Source organism: Haliotis cracherodii, unplaced genomic scaffold, assembly GCF_022045235.1.
Source record: "Haliotis cracherodii isolate W230 unplaced genomic scaffold, xgHalCrac1.p SCAF_5, whole genome shotgun sequence".
Lineage (NCBI taxonomy): Eukaryota > Metazoa > Mollusca > Gastropoda > Lepetellida > Haliotidae > Haliotis > Haliotis cracherodii.
Window position 1 is genome coordinate 935583 of NW_027266308.1, and position 27828 is coordinate 963410.

At 44.4% G+C, this 27828-nt stretch overlaps 1 protein-coding gene across 1 annotated transcript; it reads left to right on the plus strand.

Annotated features, from left to right (window-relative positions):
• LOC139443216 (uncharacterized) lies at positions 1-26981 on the plus strand. The gene is made up of 3 exons (XM_071224188.1): positions 1-404; positions 21476-21625; positions 24675-26981. Exons 1-3 carry the CDS (start codon positions 200-202, stop codon positions 24980-24982), a joined length of 663 nt encoding a protein of 220 aa, XP_071080289.1. The 5' UTR covers positions 1-199; the 3' UTR covers positions 24983-26981.
• The last annotated feature ends 847 nt before the right edge of the window (positions 26982-27828 follow it).

Below are 27828 nucleotides of genomic sequence, written 5' to 3' on the forward strand. Positions count from 1 at the left end.
ACGTGACTACCCGTAAACGCAGCATGCGACCCATCCTCTGCTGTTGTGAATGGTTTCTGTCGTGGTAGCCCGAGGCAGACGATAGGTATAGGCAGAAGACAGTTCGCGGCAGACGACAGTTCAGGATCTTACTTGGATCTTACTTTTTTAGTGAGCTTTGGAGTTGGTATTTGTTCCGGACTTTCGGATATCATAAAAAATGGCAAGTGTATTTGGTGCTGCGGCTATACCGTTTATTGCGTGCATCGCGCTCCTGTTGGCGGAATCCCTGCAGATCCTGTCTTTCGCGGCACCATACTGGGCGTCGGATCAGTTCGGTTCCTTTGGATTATGGCGTCATGTGAAGTGTATCGGAGGCTCGAACATCGACTGCTACCAGTACGAATACCCGTGGCACGTGGACGGTGAGTGAATGTGTGTATGCTTCTGTAACAGGAGGCGTGCGGTAGTGTTGATCTTTGTTGTTGAAAGAAACATTATTGTCAAACAAACGCTACCTCCTGCCAATATTAGATTACATATTTTTTCAATGTTAAACATATGTCCTCCTTTGACTTGTTCCTTTTATAAATTGATTAATTAGATCAGTGGATATACTACCTCACTATCACAGCTTTGTGTTTGAACTGATTCGTGTTTCAATTTGAACAAGTGAAAAAAATGTAGCTATTGTTATTTTAACATTCCCGTGAGATACACCAGTACTGTTGACAGACAAAACCTGAAGATCCTCCCTCTCTGTGGACTATTATACCTTTGTACAAGCTGTCTAATACGCCCCAAATCTCATGGCGTTTTTCACGACGCTTGCATATTTTCAAGCATCGTCACGGGTCAACGGTCTGTCGTGTGCTATGAAAGGGGCGTTCGTGTAATCTGGTGTGCCGCTGATCACTCAGAAAGTTACAGAGGGTATGTCTGCCTTTGCCAAAAACGACCTGCTTGTTTTGCCAGTGCGCTCATGTTGGTGTACGTCTTGATGTTTACACCCTTCCCTCCCTTGGTGTGGAACCTCACCACTGAATAACTGTCCCCGGGCCTTCGGTGCACCACGAGAGATGCAGCAGGCTCTAGCGTGTACACAAGCTCCTTCCGTCATCACAAGAAATCTCAGATAAAAGCAGGGTGCATTGAACGAGTTCGACTATATCATAAGAATGTGTTATAGTCATCAAATAGTGATGATATCAGGTGTTCGCCAAACATTTAGCGCATCCTGCTCCGGCGGCCAGTTAGGATTTAGTATTTAGTCATGTAGGTGTCTGATGGCGGTGTTCACCCTGCGGCACAGTAAGGATGTAGTATTTAGTCATGTAGGTGTCTGATGGCGGTGGTCACCCGGCGGCACAGTAAGGATGTAGTATTTAGTCATGTAGGTGTCTGATGACGGTGTTCACCCTGCGCCACAGTAAGGATGTAGTATTTAGTCATTTAGGTGTCTGATGGCGGTGTTCACCCTGCGGCACAGTAAGGATTTAGTATTTAGTCATGTAGGTGTCTGATGGCGGTGTTCACCCGGCAACACAGTAAGGATGTGTTATTTAGTCATGGGGGTGTCTGATGACGGTGTTCACCCGGCGGCACAGTAAGGATGTAGTATTTAGTCATGTAGGTGTCTGATGGCGGTGTTCACCCTGCGGCACAGTAAGGATGTAGTATTTAGTCATGTAGGTGTCTGATGGCGGTGTTCACCCGGCGGCACAGTAAAGATGTAGTATTTAGTCATTTAGGTGTCTGATGGCGGTGTTCACCCTGCGCCACAGTAAGGATGTAGTATTTAGTCATTTAGGTGTCTGATGGCGGTGTTCACCCTGCGCCACAGTAAGGATGTAGTATTTAGTCATGTAGGTGTCTGATGACGGTGTTCACCCGGCGACGCAGTAAGGATGTAGTATTTAGTCATGTAGGTGTCTGATGGCGGTGTTCACCCTGCGGCACAGTAAGGATGTAGTATTTAGTCATGTAGGTGTCTGATGGCGGTGTTCACCCTGCGGCACAGTAAGGATGTAGTATTTAGTCATGTAGGTGTCTGATGACGGTGTTCACCCGGCGACGCAGTAAGGATGTAGTATTTAGTCATGTAGGTGTCTGATGGCGGTGTTCACCCGGCGGCACAGTAAAGATGTAGTATTTAGTCATGTAGGTGTCTGATGACGGTGTTCACCCGGCGACGCAGTAAGGATGTAGTATTTAGTCATGTAGGTGTCTGATGGCGGTGTTCACCCGGCGGCCAGTTAGGATTTAGTATTTAGTCATGTAGGTGTCTGATGGCGGTGTTCACCCGGCGGCACAGTAAGGATGTGGTATTTAGTCATGTAGGTGTCTGATGGCGGTGTTCACCCGGCAACACAGTAAGGATGTGTTATTTAGTCATGTAGGTGTCTGATGACGGTGTTCACCCGGCGGCACAGTAAGGATGTAGTATTTAGTCATGTAGGTGTCTGATGGCGGTGTTCACCCTGCGGCACAGTAAGGATGTAGTATTTAGTCATGTAGGTGTCTGATGGCGGTGTTCACCCGGCGGCACAGTAAAGATGTAGTATTTAGTCATTTAGGTGTCTGATGGCGGTGTTCACCCTGCGCCACAGTAAGGATGTAGTATTTAGTCATGTAGGTGTCTGATGGCGGTGTTCACCCTGCGCCACAGTAAGGATGTAGTATTTAGTCATGTAGGTGTCTGATGACGGTGTTCACCCGGCGACGCAGTAAGGATGTAGTATTTAGTCATGTAGGTGTCTGATGGCGGTGTTCACCCTGCGGCACAGTAAGGATGTAGTATTTAGTCATGTAGGTGTCTGATGGCGGTGTTCACCCTGCGGCACAGTAAGATGTAGTATTTAGTCATGTAGGTGTCTGATGACGGTGTTCACCCGGCGACGCAGTAAGGATGTAGTATTTAGTCATGTAGGTGTCTGATGGCGGTGTTCACCCTGCGGCACAGTAAAGATGTAGTATTTAGTCATGTAGGTGTCTGATGACGGTGTTCACCCGGCGACGCAGTAAGGATGTAGTATTTAGTCATGTAGGTGTCTGATGGCGGTGTTCACCCGGCGGCCAGTTAGGATTTAGTATTTAGTCATGTAGGTGTCTGATGGCGGTGTTCACCCGGCGGCACAGTAAGGATGTGGTATTTAGTCATGTAGGTGTCTGATGGCGGTGTTCACCCGGCAACACAGTAAGGATGTGTTATTTAGTCATGGGGGTGTCTGATGACGGTGTTCACCCGGCGGCACAGTAAGGATGTAGTATTTAGTCATGGGGGTGTCTGATGGCGGTGTTCACCCGGCGGCACAGTAAGGATGTAGTATTTAGTCATGTAGGTGTCTGATGGCGGTGTTCACCCGGCGGCACAGTAAGGATGTAGTATTTAGTCATGTAGGTGTCTGATGGCGGTGTTCACCCAGCAACACAGTAAGGATGTAGTATTTTGTCATGTAGGTGTCTGATGGCGGTGTTGACTCGGCGGCACAGTAAGGATGTAGTATTTAGTCATTTAGGTGTCTGATGGCGGTGTTCACTAAGGATGTCCTTATCAGAAATATATGCATGGTTATGTATTTAATAGTGGATGACGCCACAACACTTCCTGTTGACATGGAAACTAGCAAAATTCGCCCCTTCTAAGAGTGCCATCATACACTACCACCTTGTGCATGTAACACGGGCAATACGTGGCCACCTGGGAACTAGCCTTGCTCCAAGGCTGTACTAAAAGATACGCTATGGATGCGTAGTAATTTTATCCTCCTAATATGCAAGTCTAAATAGGTGGACAGTAACGATTCCAGTCTCTTTTGGGGACGAATTGTTCTTATTATTTTTATAATCTAGTAATTAGGATTTAAACTAATAAGTTTTTCCTTAGAGACTTGTGCAAGTCTATCTAGGCACTTGTAGCATCTCTTATGTTGAACACAACTGGAATCTATTAGGGCTATTATTGTAGCTGTGGTACTTCATAGGGCCATTTAGTATGGTGCTATACGTCTTTTCTTGCCAGAGGCGGTCTCAGTGTGCACGATATTTCATTCACTGGACATGTCGACATGCGGATTCATTAATGGGGCGCGTGTCCACTTATCCTGTGATCGGCAGCCATAACGATGACATACGTCCAGGCTTTGAAGCACGGCTTGTGTCTTGGCAAACATATAGATAACGGACAATCGTCAGATTAGAAGGGCAAGGCAGGATCCGGAGATGCATTGCACATAATTAGGACTTTGTTTCAAATGTAAAATAATTTAATTCAATCGAGACTTCTTATGATTCTCATTCCGGGGGTGTTGTAAATAAGTTGAACCCCATAACCTCCAAAACCCCATAACCTCCATAATATATGGTCAGTGCCCTACAATGTTTGTTTGTTTATTTATTTGTTTCTTTGTTTGTGTGTTTGTTTAACTCCGCACTCGGCAATATTCCAGCTATATTACGCCGGTCTGTACATAATCGAGTCTGGACCAGACAATCCAGTGATTGACATCATGAGCAACTATCTACGCAATCGGGATACGATGATATGCATCAACCAAGTCAGCGAGCCTGACCACCCGATCCCGTTAGTCGTAGATATAAATAATGATGTCAATTACTGGATCGTCTGGTCCAGGATCGATTAATCACAGACCGCCGTCATATAGCTGGAATATTGTTGAGTGCGACGTTAAACAACAAACAACAAACAAACTCTGTATCAAATCATCAAGTCGATGGGCAGCTGTGTTTATGGTCCAGATTGCCATCACCACGGCAACACGTGGGCGATGTTGCCACCCTTGGGTCGGGAGTATTTCACACGTTGTGATTCATGAAAGTACAGCTATTTTCAACCGGCTATTGTGACGGGCGGCATTCCAACATGCTCCTCTGGGCGAGGTCGACATATTTCCTTATTCACAGCTGCATTGTCACCCTGCCATACCCATCCGCCATCTTTTAAACACCTACACTACACTACCATCCTACCCACACCTACACTACACTACCATCCTACCCACAACACCTACACTACACTACCATCCTACCCACGACACCTACACTACACTACCATCCTACCCACGACACCTACACTACACTACCATCCTACCCACGACACCTACACTACACTACCATCCTACCCACGACACCTACACTACACTACCATCCTACCCACGACACCTACACTACACTACCATCCTACCCACGACACCTACACTACACTACCATCCTACCCACGACACCTACACTACACTACCATCCTACCCACGACACCTACACTACACTACCATCCTACCCACGACACCTACACTACACTACCATCCTACCCACACCTACACTACACTACCATCCTACCCACGACACCTACACTACACTACCATCCTACCCACGACACCTACACTACACTACCATCCTACCCACGACACCTACACTACACTACCATCCTACCCACGACACCTACACTACACTACCATCCTACCCACGACACCTACACTACACTACCATCCTACCCACGACACCTACACTACACTACCATCCTACCCACACCTACACTACACTACCATCCTACCCACGACACCTACACTACACTACCATCCTACCCACGACACCTACACTACACTACCATCCTACCCACGACACCTACACTACACTACCATCCTACCCACGACACCTACACTACACTACCATCCTACCCACACCTACACTACACTACCATCCTACCCACACCTACACTACACTACCATCCTACCCACACCTACACTACACTACCATCCTACCCACGACACCTACACTACACTACCATCCTACCCACGACACCTACACTACACTACCATCCTACCCACGACACCTACACTACACTACCATCCTACCCACGACACCTACACTACACTACCATCCTACCCACAACACCTACACTACAACCCTACACAAAACAAACGTTGGATTATACAGAACGTCAGAATCAAGAAAAAACATGTAATTCATTTGTTAAAATAGGAAGCAGTCGTTGTACCACATTTAAATAATAGGAAGCAGTCATTGAACGAACATATTTAACAAGTTCGTTTCTCTCAACTGAAATCTAAGCATCTACGTCTCAGCTAACTGTGTTAACCATTCCGTTTGCGTAATTTTTTAAAACATTTGTAACAACACTTGAACACGCTGCATAACATATCCGAGGTAGCGCGTGTTTGTGTCTGTGAACAAACATCGACAAGGCGCTTGCCCTAGACGCGCACCTTGCATCACACCCACCGGCTCGACAACCTCTTGGCTGGTCGGGGCTATTTTGAAAGTAATTATTAAGGTATTTACACAGCTTCTGTAAACGTGGCTTAGAGAAGTTTTTATGTTTACCAAGAGTGTAAAATAGTCTAACAGCATTAAAACAGGTAACTGACATTACCAAATACTTCAAAACCTGCGACATCATCTCTCGATAAGGAGTGTGTACAGACTGGATGTGTATGCACACAACCAGACAACAAGTCAGCGAGATCATGCGTATTGTGATCGAGCGGGAGTGGTTTTAAAGGGTAAGGGGCATTGCTTCGCATGAAGTATCTAACGTCTAGAGTGTATCTAGCATGGAACATCCGTGCAACAATAGACCGTTAATCAGGAAATCGTGGCTCCGGGAAGATACCTGTCGGGAAGGTCTACAGACATAGAGGGACATTACTCCATACAGTGATTCATTCATCCGGTTCGATAATCCACACAATGTCGCTGAGAACTGCACAGTCCGGATTATAAGGGTTTCACTGTATACGGTGGCTCCGTGTGTGGCCGTCAGTCCTTGGCGGCTGTGTAGGACTGCGTGCTGAACCTTCCGGGCCGGTGGTCAGTGGTCAGTGAACCATGATTACTGTCAGTAACTTGGACCATGATTACTGTCAGTAACTTGGACCATGATTACTGTCAGTGACTAGGACCATGATTACTGTCAGTAACTAGGACCATGATTATTGTCAGTGACTAGGACCATGATTACTGTCATTAACTAGGACCATGGTTACTGTCAGTAACTAGGACCATGATTACTGTCAGTAACTTGGACCATGATTACTGTCATCGACTTGGACCATGATGACTGTCAGTGACTTGGACCATGATTACTGTCATCGACTTGGACCATGATTACTGTCAGTGACTTGGACCATGATTACTGTCAGTAACATCGACCATGATTACTGTCAGTAACTTGGACCATGATTACTGACTTAGCCACCAGTCTGTCCTGTCCCATCTGCAGACAGTGGGAGTGAGTGAGTGAGTGAGTGAGTGAGTGAGTGCACCATGATAAGATGATTACTTTCAATAACTGAGCCACAAGAGATGGGAATTAAACAAGAACGTCCACTTGCCTGAATAGTGATATGATTATATCATCCCCCAAACCGCCTGTCCCTTAGGATACCTTGAACAATTGTTAACTGGTCCGGGGTATTGCAATTAGTCATCCCTGCTTGGAGTGAGCAAGTGTGGTTTTACGCCGCTTTTAGCAACACTCCTGCAATATCAAGGCCGGGACAAAAGATATGACCTTTACACAATTTACCCATTTGAGGAATCGACCCCGGCACTTTGGCAAGACGAGTGACCGCTTTATCCACTAGGCTACCCCGCCGCCCGGTTACTGGGATAGAGTGTAAGGGTGTGTTGCATATGGTTATCTTCATCGCTGTTCTTTGTTTAGTTGTTTACCTTGTACGCCACTTTGAACGGTACTCCAGTGACATCACGACATGGCAGCTTGTTGTGTCAGGAAAGCCTGAATTTATGCAGATGTTAGATGTTGACCGCTTTGGGGAAACTCACGCGCAAGGGCATGGTGCTGAAACCTAGAAACGTATTTCGGGATTCGAACCTACAAGCATAGTTTTCTGGCAAGGCAGGTACAGGTTTAAGCACAGGGACTTTGATGGAATAGAAACCATTCCTATTTCTCGTCAAACTTTGACCAAAGTTTGATGACGTTGATTTAATTTAGCGAATCAGACTGCAAGAAACATTCACCCCTTTTCAACCGGAACTGCATAGAGTCAAGTCAAAATGAGTCAACAATTATGGACTGACGAGAAGTTTCGAAGAAAAAATTGATTTGTTTCAAGAACGGGCAGCCATTCTCGGGACCAAATATGCCTTCGCCTTCCCTGACGCCGCCTTCTCAACATGGCAATACACTAAATACATATGACAACAGCAAACAATTCTTCGTCAGTAGTAATTCCCACCAAAATTTTGAGGGCCTGTCAAAATTTTTGATGAGTGTAAACAGCCTAACTTGGACCAGAAAAACTTGGTCAAAGTTTTCTTTGACCAAGTTTTTGATCAAATATTTTGATAGTGTAACATTGTAGATATCGCTGCAATGAAATTGCACCACAATGCTTTGAAAACCATTGTGACGTCATTAATGCATTGTTACATGACGTCACAATCAAATGTCATCCCAATAGCTCTGCTACTGAAGCTGTTAGCAGTGCTTTTTACACTTCAGACACTGTTTATTACTATCTAAAAACTGAAAAGGTTGGAAGAATGATGTTGGATGCTAAATAATATCTCACCCTCGTGTCTTTTGATATCAAATATATCAACACTCGTTGGTAAAAGTGGAAAGCCTTCTCGACAAACCTTGGAGTTTTTCCACTTTTATCAACTCGTGTTGTTATACTTGCTACTAAAAGACACTTGGGTGAAGTTCTCTATATCTCAATACTGATTAGTATTTAAGGGCATTAACATCATTCATCATACGCGTGCATGCATCCTGTGTCTATTTTGGACAGTAAATATATTTGTTTGTTGGTTGTACTCAGCAATATTCAAGCTACATGACGGCGTCTGTAAATAATCGTGTCTGGACCAAACAATCAAGCGATTGTCGTCGTGATCATCGATCAACGCAATTGGGATACGATGACTACCGGATCCCGTAAGTCGACTCATACGAAGTTTATTTAGTTATAATGATAATTTAACTGACCTATCACATGAGAACGTTCATATCCAAATCTTGTGTCATGGAGTTTTAATGATAAATACAACATAACTGTCATTTAACCACGCAGTGTATTTGTAATAATAGCGCTTTGAGCAAACCCCTGTGTGGTGTGGAAATATGTGCAATATAAATGGACTATTATTATGATGATGATTATGATTATTATTATGATTGTTGTTGTTATTTTTATTATAATTATTATTATTATCATCATCATTATTATTATGGTTATTATTATTATTATTAATGCCGATCGTGTAGGACTGAGCCAGCCTGAGAGCGCCGTGATCAAGTCGCAGAGTTATGACATTTAGAATGTATACGGATGAACGGCTTAAAAATGTCGCGAAATGTATGATAATTGTGTATGAATGTCGTTGTCCACGAAAGAGCCAAGAGAAATCGTCACCTCCCAACCTACACCTATGTACATCGCCATTGATGGGAGTTCTGTGTGTTGACCGGGGCAATGAATGTTAACAGCCGACGTTTCAGCCCAGTTATAGTGGCTATAGTCACGCAGCTCTTTGGGGCTGGGGGCTGGGGGTTGGGGGAGCTGTGATAGGATATAGTTAACATATGTCTATATAATGTACTGCCTTACGTGACACGCTCGATGTTCGTTTGTCTGAATATATCGCAGGTTTGTTTAAACCAGCTAAATCAATGAAATAAACTTTATGTAGGTGATGAAGTCATGACAAGATGATGACGATGATGATAAGAGGCGTAAGAGGCGACTAACGGGATCGGATGGCCAGGCTCGTTGACTTGGTTGATGCATGTCATCGATCGCATTTGCAGGGATCGACGCTCATGATGTCAATTACTGGATTGTCTGGTCCAGACTCGATTACTTATAGACCGCCGTCATATAGCTGGAATATTGCTGAGTGCGGCGCTAAACAACAAACAAACAAACAAATTGCATACACACGATATGTCATATAATTAAGTTATTAATCTAAAACTCATCTGCCCTCCGACATTCGAGATAATACCATGATCAATACTCCCAAGAAGGTGTACGAATCAGAGTAAAGGTCAACACCTGGCCACACCTATGTCTGTTTACCCCCGAGCCCGTCACACCTGTCCAGCCCTACATTGTACCCCTGTGCCTCCCGTCAAGCACCCGTCCACCCAGTGTACATTCAGTGTACCTACAGGGTGTGTTTGTCTAGAGGAGATCCAATTGACGCTGGATAGATCTCCTTAACAACGACAACGCTGCTTTGTGTAACAATGTTTATTCATGAGACGGGTGAAGTGACTGCCGGTAACGAGACAATTACTGCGCGTAATACCATGGCGTTAGCCAATCCCGGATACACAACAGTCCAAGTAATCAAGCACGTGACAGAAATATCAATATATATAACCAACTGACATTCGGGAATCTCTGCAGTTTTAATCCTATATCCTTTCCAATCATTACGAAAGTGATTTCCTTTTGCATATACACAACATAAATTTGATAGTTAAATTTTCTTGAATAATAGTAATAATTTTGTGATATTCTAGGATTAAATCATTTCTTGTGTCCCCCGCCGTGATATTGCTGGAATATTGCTAAAAGCGGAATAAAACAATACTCACTCACTCACTCTAGGGTTAAATCGCCATGTGTTTTACCTTTCTATGTTATATCTGTGTTAGCTGATCAACGAATAACTAACTGCCCCTCAATTGATGCAAATCAACTATGCACTAGCTGCCCACCCATGCTAATCAACCAATCACAATCTGTCCCTCTATGCTAATGAACATCACTATCTGCCTCTCCATGCTAATCAACCAATCAGAAGCTTCCCCTTAATTCATTCTCATCAATCAATCACTAGCTGCAACTACATGCTAATTAACCATTGCTGCTGTCTCTACATCTCCAGTGTGTGTCTTCCTCTCGATTTTTTCAGCGCTGTTGAGCACCGTATGATGGAAATTAGGCGCTATGCAAATTAACTACTATTATTTTTATTAGCGGTCCCTCCATGCGATTCAACCAATCACTAGCTGCCCCTTCATCTCAATCAACCAATCACGATCTGCCCCGTCATGCCAATCAACCAATATAAAAAACTGCTTCTCTTTGCTAATGACCAATCACTAGCCGTCCGTTCATGCTAATGAACCAATCACTAGCCACCCTTTCATGCTAAACAACCAATTACTAGCTCCCCCTTCATACTAATCAACCAATCACACTCACATTTCATAACTGACAGCCAATCAAAAATGCCAATAGCTCGAATTGGAGACTGGCCTATATCATTAGGCAATAGTGCCCGTTATCCACCAAGGTGCGCTGGGGTAGCCTAACGCGGAACACCCGGGTTCCATTTCCCCGATGGGTAAAAATGTTAAGCATATTTCTCGGGTCCCCCCCACGTGATATTCCTGCTAAACGCGGCATTAAATAACATTCACGAATATCCACCAAGAACATTGATACATATTGCTTTATGGCGATACAGCGATATACCACTGATGTAGTGTCAGCTCTATCACACAAACCTTTTACAGGAACAACGATATAGTATAATGACAACCGCCATTGTCAACTAGAAACCGGTTGTAACCCTGGTTGTTCAAGGGCATGTCATGTTGTCAGCTTCAAACAGAGATACAAGGCTATAAAACAACCGTAAACTGAAAATGGGATTTCGTTCTTTTAAAAGTTCTATGCGAAAAAGATGTTGTTTGAGATGGGCGTGACATCACAGCTAGTGTCAGTGGGTATATATGCGCTACCGTGAGTCACGACTACACCTGCCTCTGTGCGCCGTAACTGTTGTACATCAACGTCAGCTTGAGCTCTGTGAACTGATTCTATCTGTGTGTGAAACTCGCGTTATAACAGAGGTCCAAATATGACTACATTGTTCGTGGGATTGACTTGAAATGAAGTTTTAATTGTGTAAATGACTATTAAGCCTGTATTAATGTGTTTTCAAGTCGGCTTACATTAGTTATGTGTTTATATTTGTCACAACCACAGAGCGATCACGTATTCATCTATAGAAGTAGCATAAGTAAATGGCCTTGTGTTCAAAGAAACAATGAATATACCGTAATAGTAGGGTGTCTTATGTTTCCTGTGTTCACCTGCCCTGTTAGGGTGCTTAAACAGAGACCTGAGAAATTATTTGCACCTGCTCTGTTACGATTTGTAAACAACAATCAGAAAGACTTTTGGAATCGGGGTTATTTGCACCTGTTGTGTTACAGTGTCTGATTACACCTGTTGTGTTACTGTGTCTGATTGCACCTGTTGTGTTACAGTGTCTGATTACACCTGTTGTGTTACGGAGTCTGATTACACCTGTTGTGTTACAGTGTCTGATTACACCTGTTGTGTTACAGTGTCTGATTACACCTGTTGTGTTACGGAGTCTGATTACACCTGTTGTGTTACAGTGTCTGATTACACCTGTTGTGTAACAGAGTCTGATTACACCTGTTGTGTTACAGTGTCTGATTGCACCTGTTGTGTAACGGAGTCTGATTGCACATGTTGTGTTACAGTGTCTGATTGCACCTGTTGTATTACGAAGTCTGATTGCACCTGTTGTGTTACAGTGTCTGATTGCACCCGTTGTGTTACTGTGTGTCAAGACGGACCAGTTATTTGAAAAGCCACTGGCTGGAATGTTAAGGGTACAGTTTCTATGCTGATAGAACGGGAAGTACACAGTTTGTTTTGTAGCCATGCTAATGCTGCATGCTGCTTTGATGCTTGTTGTAAGAGGCGACTAACGGGATCGGGTGGTCAGGCTCGCTGAAATGGTTGATACATGTCATCGATCCCAGTTGCGTGATCGATGCTCATGATGTCAATCGCTGGATTGTCAGGTCCAGATTCGATTATTTACAGATCGCTGTCCTATAGCTGAAATACAGCTGCCGGCGGCGTTAAACAAACAATCAAACAAATAAACAAACAATTCATGAAATATTTGTTTGAGATGTTATTTTTGCTTCACTTGCTAACTATGTTTTATTCCATGAGGAAATACATTCCGGTTAATGGCGAAATAGATGGAAGTAGATTTTGATTATTTCAGTTAATGTCCTTTAAATTACGTTATTCGATGTACACGAGAAGATATTTACAGCTTTAAGTCTTGCTGTTGACGTTACTTTGATCTGCGTGTAAGAGCGGGTCTCACGCCGACTTTACACTACAGCTTATTGTGGCTTACTGTTGGAGGGACCCTGGGCAGTCGGCGATGTTTTCTCCGCTGATGACGAGAATGAAACACTGCTGCCAGATATGTTAATACACAATAATAATCTGGATACAACTGTGCCCTCACTTAACTTGATCCCATCTGCTTGTATCAACGAAACCAGTCGCCTTCAGAGACCTATCAAAACGGATAAACTCGTGAGTTAAATATGAAGTCCATTGACAGGTCATCGTCATGTTGATTGTGTATTGAGACTCTGTTGGATTTGCCTTCTCCTTGTAGTGCTGAACAAGTCATTGTACACACCCTACCACCAGGCTGATAGCTTGTTATTTCACAAATATGTACCTACATACTTTAGCACTCTTCACATCACATTAGCTCCGGGCCCACCGTCCGTTCACCTGCCAGCTACGATCAGTATCAGGGCTCACGGGGTGACAGCTTGCCCCAGGGGCAGGTACACAAGGGTAGCGAGTGTCAGACCTCGACCCATGTCATGATTCATGGCATATACTATATCTATACTCATTTCCTACTTTAGTAGAGCATATGATTACCCACCCACCCACACATGCACGCACGCTTAAGAGGTGAGGTGAAATCGTGATTAACGTCGTGTCCAAGATTATTGCACTTATATAGCGAGGTACATGCACGTGTGTGTGTGGCTGCTTGTACTATTCCGGAATGATGCCGATTTAAAGTGCTAGCACACTGAGATACCATGCCGCAGTTTAACATGAATACCTCACTCAGACACGGTATACTGACTCCGAGCCGACCAGTCCTTGTTTTAGCCCCTTAATGCCGAGCGCCAGACAGGGTAACCACAAGTTCCATCTTTTAACGTCTTTTGGTTATGACGCGGCTGGGGATCGAACCCCGGACCTTCCGCTCTCCGGGCGGACGCTCTACCATTAAACCACGGAGGCGGTCCACAAGCTGAAGAAGTTTAACACTGACTTGTTCGTTTTGGTTTTCTTGTTTGTTGTTTAACGCTGCACTCAGCAATATTCCAGCTATATGACGGCGGTCTGTAAATAATCCAATCTGGACCTGACAATCCAGTGATTGACATCATGAGCATCGATCTACGCAATTGGGATACGATGACATGCATCAACCAAGTCAGCGACCCTGACCACCCGATATCGTTAGTCGCCTGTTACCACAAGCATAGTCGCCTGTTACGGCTAGCATGGGTTATTGAACACCTATTCTAAACACTGACTGTGGATAGACAAGGATGTCGATAGGCTGTGACAGTAGGGAGACACAGAGTGAACATTATATACGGCGGGCGCCTACTTCACATTACATCAACATGACGTCATAACAGATATGACGTCATGTCTTACTGTCATCTCGGGTGTGACGTCATATGACAATTGGATAAACAGATAATTTATATTTTTACTAATTGCCGAGGTTTACTTACTGTTTTTCAAGACGCACGTATGTATTAATACGTTTTTAAAGCAAATAAGATTACATTATCCTAGGTCCAGTACAAAGAACGTAGTCATACCCAGAATAAACCCAGTATACACCCCTTTAAGAACGTACTTTAATAATTAAGCCGGGTGGTTAGGCTGACGTCAGATATTGGGCGTGGTTACATGTAGGCGACCTATATAGGACACGCATGCCCCGGGACACAACACAGCAGTTTATCAAGATCACGTGAACCCATCCGATCTCATCATTCTGACATGGAGGTATGAAAATACTCGTTTCAAAACCAAAACAAATCTTATTACTCGTGTCAGGTGCTGGCGTTTTGTGAATCATCAATATCCATATATCTGGGACGGAGTTCGTGTAAATAACGATTCTACAGCTCTATTACACGCGCCCTGCGGCCAAATTGTCTTATACGTGTTTAGATGAGACAACGATTCTCAGAGTGTTGATATGTGTGACAACAAAGGTTTTATCGATCATCACTGCTGCCGAAACTACAGTTTGATTGATCGGGAGATAATGTCCCAACCAGCGTGTCACTTTCACCTCCTGTGTTACATGTTTACTTTTTCTAGCATTGTTGACGGCGGTTGATATTCAGCATAAAACACATCCCTGGAAACAAAGGCACCAGTTGGTAATCAATATATTTATTATCTGTTCACGTGCATATGTCTGAATACCGAAACACGTGAAAGTGCTTGGTTCGTTTCATCCGAAAAATGGTCTCTGATATTGCAGTGCGTGCATATTGATAGTATGAGTATATTGCAGTGCATGCATACGATCAGTTGGTGTATATTGCAGTGCGTGCATACGATCAGTACGTGTATATTGCAGTGCATGCATACGATCAGTATGTGTATATTGCAGTCCATGCATACGATCAGTTGGTGTATATTGCAGTGCATGCATACGATCAGTACGTGTATATTGCAGTGCATGCATACGATCAGTATGTGTATATTGCAGTCCATGCATACGATCAGTTGGTGTATATTGCAGTCCATGCATACGATCAGTATGTGTATATTGCAGTCCATGCATACGATCAGTTCGTGTATATTGCAGTGCATGCATACGATCTGTACATGTATATTGCAGTGCATGCATACGACCAGTACGTGTATATTGCAGTGCATGTATACGATCAGTACGTGTATATTGCAGTGCATGCATACGATCAGTACGTGTATATTGCAGTGCATGCATACGATCAGTACATGTATATTGCTGTCCATGCATACGATCAGTACATGTATATTGCAGTCCATGCATACGATCAGTGTGTGTATATTGCAGTCCATGCATACGATCAGTACGTTTATATCGCAGTCCATGCACACGATCAGTGTGTGTAGATTGCAGCGCGTGCTACAATAAGTCACAACAAACTGAACGTGTATGTTGTCATGTTGCCCGATGCCACACAGGAATAACCGATGTCACATGACATCCACCTAGGGTGTCCCACTCCCCTCGAATAACGACGGTAGAGAACATTTCCCTGCAGTACCTCACTCCTCTCGAATAACAAGGGTGAGGGAACATCACGGGGCCAGATGCCATCTCCGAGTAGTGCTCCCCTCCTCAGCAAAATACACAGTGAAAACATACCCCACTGGTGCTCAGGAATAACTGTGGCCAAAGGACATCCCCCTGTGGTGCTCAGGAATAACCGTAGTCAAAGGACATCACCATGTAGTGTCCTATTCAAAGGTTGGCACCATGTAGTGCACCGAGTTCAGAGGTCATCATTCTGTAGTGCTCCATTCCTCAAGAATAACAACGGACAGAGGACATCACCCTGCCGTGTCCCAATCTCACGTCCTGTCCCGGCGTCCCTCGTCGCCATCAGTCTTCATCTGTCAGACTGACAACATCGTGTGACGTTTATTCCTTCCGACACATTAAAGAACTATTTTACTGATATTCCCTTGAGTCGGTGTCCGGTATGTCACATTTTTACGTTTTACTAACAAGAAGGGGAAGAGGCATAAATGGGCCGCATAATTCACCCTTTTTTATCAGCTGTCCAAAGACATTTAGAATTGCCATTTGTTTCATTACATGACCATTTGATGACCATGCGGTAATTATGCGTGCGTGCGTGCGTGCGTGCGTGTGTGTGTGCGCTCGTGCGTGTGTGTGTACTTGGAAAAATGTTAAGCGCGTTACTACTACTTTATATTTCTTATAAAAACAGCCATTTTTACAATTCTCTTTTGTTCATGTTGTCTATAAAGTGGCATACTCTTATTGTCAAACAGAAACATGGCAACAGTTATTTGACACACACACTCACACTATCTCTCTCTCTCTCTCTCTCACACACACACGCCCTCTCTCATACACACACACACATGCACACACTCTCTCTCACACACACACTCTCTATCTCTCTCACACAGACTATCTCTCTCACACACATTCTCTCATACACACACATGTACACACTCTCTCTCACACACACACTCTCTATCTCTCTCACACAGACTATCTCTCTCACACACATTCTCTCATACACACACATGCACACACTCTGTCTCACACACACACACTCTCTATCTCTCTCACACACACTCTCTCTCTCACACACACACACTCTCTCTATCTCTCTCACACACACTATCTCTCTCACATACACCCTCTCTCATACACACACACATGCACACACTCTTTCACAAACACACACTCTCTATCTCTCACACACACTCTCTCTCTCTCTCTCTCTCTCTCTCTCACACACACTCTCTCTTATCTCTCTCACTCGCACTCTCTCTCATACACACGCTCTCACACACACATACACACACTATCTCTCTCCATCACACAAACACTCTCTGTCTCATACACACACATACTCTCTCTCTCTCTTTCTCTCTCACACACACACACACACACACACGCACACACACACACACGGCCACTTCTCGTGTTTTCTATACACCTGGATGTATCATTGTGGGTATTCAGCATGTCATTTTACATTTCTGAAGGCCCTGTATCCGTCCTATGATTCTCCGCTCGGTACACACGGGGGACGAGAGTCTGTGTGGGAGTCACTGGTGCGGAAAATGCCTCGTCTTATCACACTATCTCCAGCGTTCCAGCTGACGAGCTCCCTAACCAGCCATGGCTAGTCTGCAGCTCTACTCACAGTTATAGAGCCCAGATTTGTGTAACGGAGCAGGGCGACTGAATTTGCTTTATTCGCCAAATCGGCCTCGCGTGACTGACTTGTCATTATGGCTCCATATAGAGATCCGACCCCTCCCAATGACTGGCATTGCGGCTCCACAGAGTGATCCGACCCCTCCCAATGACTGGCATTGCGGCTCCACAGTGATCCGACCCCTCCCAATGACTGGCATTGCGGCTCCACAGAGTGATCCGACCCCTCCCAATGACTGGCATTGCGGCTCCACAGTGATCGAACCCCTCCACTGGATGTCCCAATGACTGGCATTGCGGTTCCACAGTGATCCGACCCCTCCACTGGATGTCCCAATGACTGGCATTGCGGCTCGGCAGTGATCCGACCCCTCCACTGGATGTCCCAATGACTGGCATTGCGGCTCGGCAGTGATCCGACCCCTCCACTGGATGTCCCAATGACTGGCATTGCGGTTCCACAGTGATCCGACCCCTCTACTGGATGTCCCAATGACTGACATTGCGGTTCCACAGTGATCCGACCCCTCTACTGGATGTCCCAATGACTGACATTGCGGCTCAACAGTGATCCGACCCCTCCACTGGATGTCCCAATGACAGCCATTGCGGCTCCACAGTGATCCAACCCCTCCATTGGATGTCCCAATGACCCATTGCGGCTCCACAGTGATCCGACCCCTCCACTGGATGTTTCAATGACGGGCATTGCGGCTCCACAGAATGATCCTAAATGATCCGACCCCTCTACTGGATGTTTCAATGACGGGCATTGCGGCTCCACAGAATGATCCTAAATGATCCGACCCCTCTACTGGATGTTTCAATGACAGGCATTGCGGCTCCACGGAGTGATCCTCAGCGATCCGACCCCTCCTCTGGATGTCTGAGTGACGCATTACGGCTCCAAAGAGTGATCCGACCCCTCTACTGGATGTTTCAATGACGGGCATTGCGGCTCCACAGAGTGATCCTAAATGATCCGACCCCTCCACTGGATGTCTGAGTGACTGGCATTAGGTCTCTTGTATGTCCCCATGACATGACGTCAATGAAGCCTTTTTTCAAAGCGGACTTGTGGAATGCATGACGAGTGTCTGTTGTGAATAACACCCATTGTCTCGAGAGGCGTTGGCGTCTAATAAAATGATATGCTTGAATAAAAATGTCAAGTTTGTCAAGCTGCACTTTATCAAAATATTCAACGACGCTGCACTGCAGGGAATATGTGTCTGACGTTGTTGCGGGATAAACTCGTGTGATCTGTGAGATATCTGTACGAGTATCGTATGAACAGGTGTTGAAGTCATGTCCCGTATTGTATGCATGCACTAAATAACAGCAACAAACCCCATTCCGTAATCATAAGAAATATCTGCTTAAAGCAGTGTGCACTGTGCAATCACTATCAATTCATAAGGACGTGTTTAGGAATCACTGTGAAATGGTGGCGATACCCAAATCCACGGCACACACAGTGTGTCCAGGGTTTTGAAATGTGGGAGATAGATGGCGGATGATGGCAGGTAGCGGAGTTGAGATGAGGAGTGCTGGTGCCGGTGATGATGTTGGTGATGGTGGTTCGGGCGTACGGGGTGGGTGGATGAGTGTGTGGGTGGGTGTAGGGGGTGGGGATGGTACCCTCTCGGGACCCTTGCACTCTCTCTGGATCCCTGCACCCTGTCAGGACACCTGCACCCTCTCTGGATCCCTGCACCCTCTCTGGATCCCCGCACCCTCTCTGGATCCCTGCACCCTCTCTGGATCCCTGCACCCTCTCTGGATCCCTGCACCCTCTCTGGATCCCCGCACCCTCTCTGGACCCCTGCACCCTCTCTGGACCCCTGCACCCTGTCAGGACACCTGCACCCTCTCTGAACCCCTGCACCCTCTCTGGATCCCCGCACCCTCTCTGGATCCCTGCACCCTCTTACGATCCACCAATGCTGGTCTGTCGAACTGTTGGTTACATCCCCAGCGACATAAATTAGTTCCTGCTGATCTAACCTCATGATTGGTCACTTCGTAACCCCATCTCCTTGGCTTAGTAAAATGTATGATAAACATCATTATGGCCCTGACGTTTTTGATGAACCGAAACACGAATCATGTCTGGTAAACTGCGATTTCAGTTCTATAATGAGAAGGGTATAACTGCCAGAAAACAAACCTGTATACCAGACAAACCAAGGTTGATAGTGTGAGTACATGCAGTCGGAGTCATCCATCCTGGTAGAAACATATCCAGGACTATTCACACATAGGATCATACAATACACCAATCCTCAGGCAGACCTGTAAAACAGGAACATTGTGCCAGGGGATATCGCCAAACACAGACATGGCAATAATGGTAATAAAAAAAAAAATTAAACTAGCATGGGTTATAAGAATTCAAACAGCAGTCAGCCAAACTTAAATCAAGCTGGACGTTATCCGAGAACACTACCTCTTTAAGATGTGCTGATAGAAGCACTGACACAGATAAAAATAACAAATTACACTTACATTCATTTCTTAAGTCAATGACGGATTACAAACCAAATGACTTCAGCCCGGAGTCTGTCCACAGTCAGTTGACTTGATTGTCAAAGGAGAAGTGAGTGAGTGAATGTAATTTAACGACGCTTTTAGCAACATTCCTGCATTATCACGGCGGGGGACACCAGAAATGGGCTTAACACAGTGTACCCATGTCGGGAATCGAACCCGGTCTTCGCCGGGGTCAGAGGAGGAATACTCGTGACGGGCTAGTGGCTGTCTACGTCTAGCCAGGCCTTGTATAGCATGATTAGTATAGCAACACACCAATACACGTTTGACAAGTTTGGAATGTGTGTGGCTATATGTACCTACTGGACAGCGAGCGAAACTTGTTCTAGCCTCATGCACGGTTACTATATGGGAGAACGCTCCTTGAACAGAATATTACTTTTGACAAGTTGAGCCTCACACCAGAAAAATCTCCTTCTTCATGGCCGCTTTATAGGTTGTCTCAGTAATAAACTCGAGTTAAGGGGACGTGGAAGATACCAAGGTTTAGTAAGCGTGAAATAGACACAGTGATCTGACTGATATACAGCATGAATATTTGCTGGACAGAGGTAGTGAAACTCAAGAGAGAACAATGCCTACGCCAGCTTTCCGATACACTTTTCATGTGTCTTGCATTTAAAAATATACTTAAGATACAGTTAAGTGTGTTCAATCATACTGGGGGCGGTCGGGTAGCCTAGTGGTTAAAGCGTTCGCTCGTCACGCCGAAGACCCGGGTTCGATTCCCAACATGACATCTGTTTCCAATGACATCTGTTCCGGGTTCCGTCAAAAAGCAAAAGGGAATAGCTAAAACAACTGTAAACTCGTTGAATAATGATTTACGTATATTTCCCCCATATATCGTATTTATTCCAGATGCGATTGGAAACACATCTAGATTTACAGTATTATACGTTCTGGTTGAACACATTTAAGTGTATCTTGGGTATATTTTTAAATGCAAGACATGTAAAATCAAAATTGATTTGACAAACTTTATCAAAACGTTACAAGGCCGATAAGGTATGGTCCAGGCGTTTTGAGTTTATATGCATACAAATAAAACAAAATATTTTTTCCAGTCGTTAGATGTCTTGATTTCGTGTTTCAGTGTGGCTTAACGCAGTCCGGGGGATGGAGTGTCTCGCCATTATCTTCATCGCCATCCCGCTCGTGGTGATGCCCGTCTACATCTACGTGGCCCTGGGACTTTACTACAGATGCATGCTTCTCACCATGACCGTGTTTGCACTGCTAGCATGTAAGTACTGACAGGAAACGCCGTGAAATATTCCTCGTGTCACGTTGCATGGCTGTTACTAGAGTGAGTGAGTGAGTGAGTGAGTGAGTGAGTGAGTGAGTTTACTACAGATGTGTGCTTCTCACTATGACCGTGTTTGCACTGCTAGCATGTAAGTACTGACAGGAAACGCCGTGAAATATTCCTCGTGTCACGTTGCATGGCTGTTACTAGAGTGAGTGAGTGAGTGAGTTTACTACAGATGCGTGCTTCTCACCATGACCGTGTTTGCACTGCTAGCATGTAAGTACTGACAGGAAACGCCGCGAAATATTCCTCGTGTCACGTTGCATGGCTGTTACTAGAGTGAGTGAGTGAGTGAGTGAGTGAGTGAGTGAGTTTACTACAGATGTGTGCTTCTCACTATGACCGTGTTTGCACTGCTAGCATGTAAGTACTGACAGGAAACGCCGTGAAATATTCCTCGTGTCACGTTGCATGGCTGTTACTAGAGTGAGTGAGTGAGTGAGTTTACTACAGATGCGTGCTTCTCACCATGACCGTGTTTGCACTGCTAGCATGTAAGTACTGACAGGAAACGCCGCGAAATATTCCTCGTGTCACGTTGCATGGCTGTTACTAGAGTGAGTGAGTGAGTGAGTGAGTGAGTGAGTGAGTGAGTGAGTGAGTTTACTACAGATGTGTGCTTCTCACTATGACCGTGTTTGCACTGCTAGCATGTAAGTACTGACAGGAAACGCCGTGAAATATTCCTCGTGTCACGTTGCATGGCTGTTACTAGAGTGAGTGAGTGAGTGAGTTTACTACAGATGCGTGCTTCTCACCATGACCGTGTTTGCACTGCTAGCATGTAAGTACTGACAGGAAACGCCGCGAAATATTCCTCGTGTCACGTTGCATGGCTGTTACTAGAGTGAGTGAGTGAGTGAGTGAGTGAGTGAGTGAGTTTACTACAGATGTGTGCTTCTCACTATGACCGTGTTTGCACTGCTAGCATGTAAGTACTGACAGGAAACGCCGTGAGTGAGTGAGTGAGTAAGTGGGTTTGAGTGAGTGAGTGAGTGAGTGGATAATATTCCTCGTGCCACGTTGCATGGCTGTAAATAGAGTGAGTGAGTGAGTGGATAATATTCCACATGCCACGTTGCGTGGCTGTAACTAGAGAGAGTGAGTGAGTGAGTGTGTGGGTGGGTGGGTGGGTGGTTGGGTGAGTGAGTGAGTGAGTGAATGGGTGAGTGAGTGGGTGGGTTTGAGTTAGTGAGTGAGTGAGTGGGTGGGTTTGAGTGAGTGAGTGAGTGAGTGAGTGAGTGAGTGAGTGAGTGAGTGAGTGAGTGGGAAACCAGAAATGGGTTTCAAACAATTTGCCCAATTGCAGCATCGAACCGGAGCCTTGGACGTGACAAGTGAACGCTTTAACCACACGACTACCACACAGTCCTTGCTCTTAATGCACATGTCTAGATTTTGTAAGAGTTGGGCGGAAAGCGTCATGTCATTTAAGTCTTTTAAACTCTTATCACTGTTTCTTGTGTCGGGGTTGTGTTGATATGTATTGATTATCACTCACTGCAGTATTCTTGTTGCTAACGACGCTACACTAACCTGGTATCTTAAATATGTTAAGTAAAGAAGTATAAAATAGTGACTTGCAAGATCACTACCGTTTCAGTTGTTTATCTTTTGAGTCTTATAAATCTTGTGGTATTTATGTATTTTTAAAGTATATTCCTTCGTGGCAGTTCAAGCATCAGTGACTTACATCCCTATTTTTACTTGTACCATGTGTTGCCGTATTGTACAGGTGTTACACTTGACTTGACTTTGCATGTATTTGGGTCGGGTGCCATCGGCGGGTCAGGATATGCTCACCTTTCGTCGGTACCATCACTATTTGAAAGTGGTTCATAAACACATGCTTATGATATTCAGAATCATACAATGAACTCTGCTTTTAGCAGATATGTATTATCATTATGGAACGGGCCTTGTGGCTTTTTTTATTTGTAAATATGGCGTCAGGCGTTGCCACTCCATCCCTCGCTTCATTTGTAATGCAGCATCTCTACCGCCTCATGCTGCATCTTCTGTGCTTACTACTCGTTTGTATCTTCCTCTGTCTAGAGATCTGTAAAGACAACAACCACATCATGTAAACATGATGTTACTAGGCTTTGTCGAGAGTGGGGGATTAAGCACAATCCCTGTCTTGTCATGGTGATGGATATGGAATGGTGGGTATAGAATGGTGAATATGGATGTTGAATACGGAATATGGATGTGGATTGGTGAATATAGATGTAGAATGTTGAATTTGGGTGTGGAATGGTGAATATGGATGTGGAATGGTGAATATGGATGAGGAATGGTGAATATGGATGTGGAATGGTGAATACGGATGAGGAATGGTGAATATGGATGTGGAATATGGAATATGGATGTGGAATGGTGAATATGGGTGTGGAATAGGGAATATGGATGTAGAATAGTGAATATGCATGTGGATTGGTAAATGTGGATGTGGAATGGTGAATATGGATGTGGAGTGATGAATATGGATATGGAATAGTGAATATTGATGTGGAATGGTGGATATTGATATGGAATGGTGGGTATCGATGTGGAATGGTGCATATGGAATGGTGGATATGGTTGGTCAGGAATATTAAATTCTCCACATGTCAGTATTAGCGCTTATGTGGACATCTGGTCAAACGGCAACTAATATATTCTCTGTGGAAATCGATTAATCTGAGCCCTTTTTAAATCCGGAAATCCCACATTCTGGGCGATAGCGGCTGGAAACGTCTACATGTATAAAAAGGTGGGTTGTTTTGTGTCATGTTTTCTTTTATTGTGCAATGTGGACACGCCGTTGAAAAAATGTTTGATAGGCATTACTTAGAAGTAGACGGATGACAAAGTAGACACAAGGTATGGGTAGCAAGTTCTTTATTTACTTCAAAGGCGACGTTTCGGCATAGATCCTTATACCGTTGTCAAGCAAGCCTCACTAATTTGTCAAGACATTGATAAATACCTCCCATTTCAGCTCTCTGTAACATCTCCGGGGTCGTGGTCTACGGTGTGACCATCGGTCAGACACCGGACTGGGCAGTCGGCTGGTGCCTCATCGTCTGCATTATCGGCGCCGGGTTCGACTTCATCGGCTTCCTCGTCCTCCTCATCGCCGCCATCAACAAACCCAACTTCAGCCCTGAGCGCTTCACGACATCGGGGTACTACGTGGACCACGACAGCAACAAGTTGTATGCCGTGGAGGGGGTAGAGCGAGACATGATAAGGACGGATGTCTCCCAGTTTGGCGGACATTCCAACCCTGGCTTGGACGTTGAATAGATGATCAACGTTTGCTCAAATACAAGACTGTCAAAAACATGAGCTTGGTCAGGTGCGTAGACAATGATCACAAGACAGATCACGATATAACGGACGGCCTGTCCTTCAGGAAAAGGTAATTGGATAAGTCATGCAAAGGCTTTCGGTATTAACTATCAAAATCTGAAATGTGAAATCTGCCCTTCGTTTTACTGAAATATAGTTAAGGGTAAGTGTAATTCACGTGTTCATAAAATACAGCAACCTTTTGCAATTTCGTCACAACACACATCCAGATCTTTTAAAACGAGTCAAGTATTTGTACATAGTTCATACGCTTTACAGGGCACGGATGGCCCATGTGCCTCGGGGGATACAGTTCGATGTGGAGAGTTGCGTCCCTTAGGTATACCAGAAACCTATGATCATGGGTTCGAATCCCGGTTTGCCCCGATTAGGTTTCTAGGTTAACCCCTAGTTATGGGTTTCGCCAAAATGGTGTCACAAAGTCAAACAACTGAAAGACTTTAAAAGCGGCGTAAAACAAAACTCAAACGGTTTTGAACTATTGGCATGTACATTCAAAACGTTGGCCAACTATTTCACATGATCGTGTTTTAGTGTGACAGTGTTGTAGAATGTGGCTTGTTCTTCTTGTCTCAACAATTAAAGGGTATGACACCCTAGTGACCTAATTTAACGAACACACTGTGTAGCATGTAGTCACGTTATCAGGTTAAACTGGTTTACCTGGAATAGTGTTGTCCCACATATCTGTGAATGATCCTCAAGGAAACAAAAGGTGCTCTGGTAACCCAAACTAAATATGGTGTGGTGTCCTACGTGCTGTCGAGTTTTTGTAAATCTGTTCATAAATGCATTATACAATGTTTAGATCGCGTCAGCTATATATATGTATACAAGGTATAGGTCGTGCCTGTTGTTTATATATGCATTTATTGTTTAGATCGTGCCTGTTGTATATATGCATTTATACAATGTGTTAACCGTGTCAGTTATATACATGCATATATACAATGTATAGATTGTGCCTGTTGTATATATGCAATTACACCACGTGTTAGACTATCTGTTGTAGATTTCACACGTGTGTATTTCATCCAGGTCAGACGTATGGTAATGGGAGTTTCACTGCTCAGTATATCATTTATCTCCTCACCACAAGGGACCGACAATTTTATTATTCGGTGGTAGGCTATTGTTTGGGTTTTTTTTTCATAAATGATAAGTTCCAGAAAATAATGGGAAAATGTAATTGCGTCTTGGATTAAAACCTAATTGCTAGCTGGATCTCTTGAAGCAGTCCCTTCGTGGAAATGAAATAGTTGGTCCCTAGTACCATTATAGAGTTGTTTATTTGGCCAAGCAATTATCTGAAATAATATATGTGTGTTATAGTATTACAGTACAATGAAAAGCCACTGTGATGAGAATACATTGTCGATATTGCCACTTGTTGTGGTCAATTATATAAACTGTCGGTCGTACATTATGAATAAGATGTCTTAAACATTGAATGAATGTCTTTGATTGATTAAATATTATTCATTCTTTGCGCGTTAATATCATGAAAGGTAAAATACCGTTCCCTCTCAATGTCGGACGGGAAGCAAACACTAATTAAATGATGACGATAGGCTCTAGGTTAAACCTACAGAATATTTACAGGTGACCAACAAAATTGCTGGATTATTTAACCAAAGAACGTGGAAACTAAATCATTGGCCATGCGGCATTTCAGATTAGAGCGATTTTTAAGTATCTTCCATGTAAAATGTTTAATCATCTGAAATCTGTTTCAATGCCAGTCTTCTTTTAAATGAGAGTGGTGATTTGAAGGTAAAGCCATTGTTCTCTATTGTGATTTATCCCAATGTAGCTGTATGTTTGGTAAAGTGGCCAGTGTCAATGTTTGTTTTAGTGTGTTCACAATATACCTGTATGTTATACTTTATACCCTTACACAATGTTATACATCACAATAAATATATCAATACTCCGGGGAGTTGTGTTGTGTGTCCTGACCCGGGGGTAGCCGATTGTGTCCGCCCGCCTGCCACACCCTCAGTCCACAACGTTATGGTTGTAGCGACATCGCAGGAAAACGTCAGCAAGCGAACTACACTTTGATGTCTCGATGCTCTCAAAGACGTAAGTCGTTGAAACATACACTAGTATATAGTATAGTTTGCGTGGTAAAAACACACGGCGAATGGAAATTCAACTATTCATTTATGGTGCTGTTTTCACCAACCTTTATTAGACGGTGGACGTGGCAAAAAATCAGATATTCAAACTCGACCCTCGTGTTTTTGGACAAACATCTTGTATATACAAATACTTTCCATGGCAGCGTTTGGCTGTTTTTAAATGTAACTGGTTTGGAAATAAGGGAGTTTAATTATTGCCACGACATTCTTAATTTGCATAATTAGAGCTTGTGAAGACGGGAGCAAAATCAGACTCACTGAGTGTGGTTTTACGCCGCTTTTAGCAATATTCCAGCAATATCACGACGGGGCACACCAGAAATGGGCTTCACACATTGTACCCATGTCGGGAATCGAACCCGGGTCTTCGGCGTGACGAGCGAACGCTTTAACAACTAGGCTACCCCGACCGCCCGGAGCAAAATCAGAACGTCATACAGGCGTCATGAAATTCTAGGATTTCGCAGCTAAACTTCACCCGTGTTTATTCAAGCTTGTATATATTTGTACCAATCAAATTTAGCTCGTGAAGATCCGGGGTAGAACGGGTCTTCAGCAGCCCATGCTTGCTGTAAAAGGCGACTACACTTGTCGTAAGAGGCGACTTACGGTAGGGTAGTCAGGCTCGCTGACTTG

Excerpts from the sequence above, each read along its gene's own strand:
- LOC139443216 (XM_071224188.1), top strand. The coding sequence starts at position 200 with ATGGCAAGTGTATTTGGTGCTGCGGCTATACCGTTTATTGCGTGCATC. Across the intron at positions 405-21,475 it reads ATACCCGTGGCACGTGGACG|TGTGGCTTAACGCAGTCCGG; the intron begins GTGAGTGAATGT and ends TTCGTGTTTCAG. Across the intron at positions 21,626-24,674 it reads CGTGTTTGCACTGCTAGCAT|CTCTCTGTAACATCTCCGGG; the intron begins GTAAGTACTGAC and ends CTCCCATTTCAG.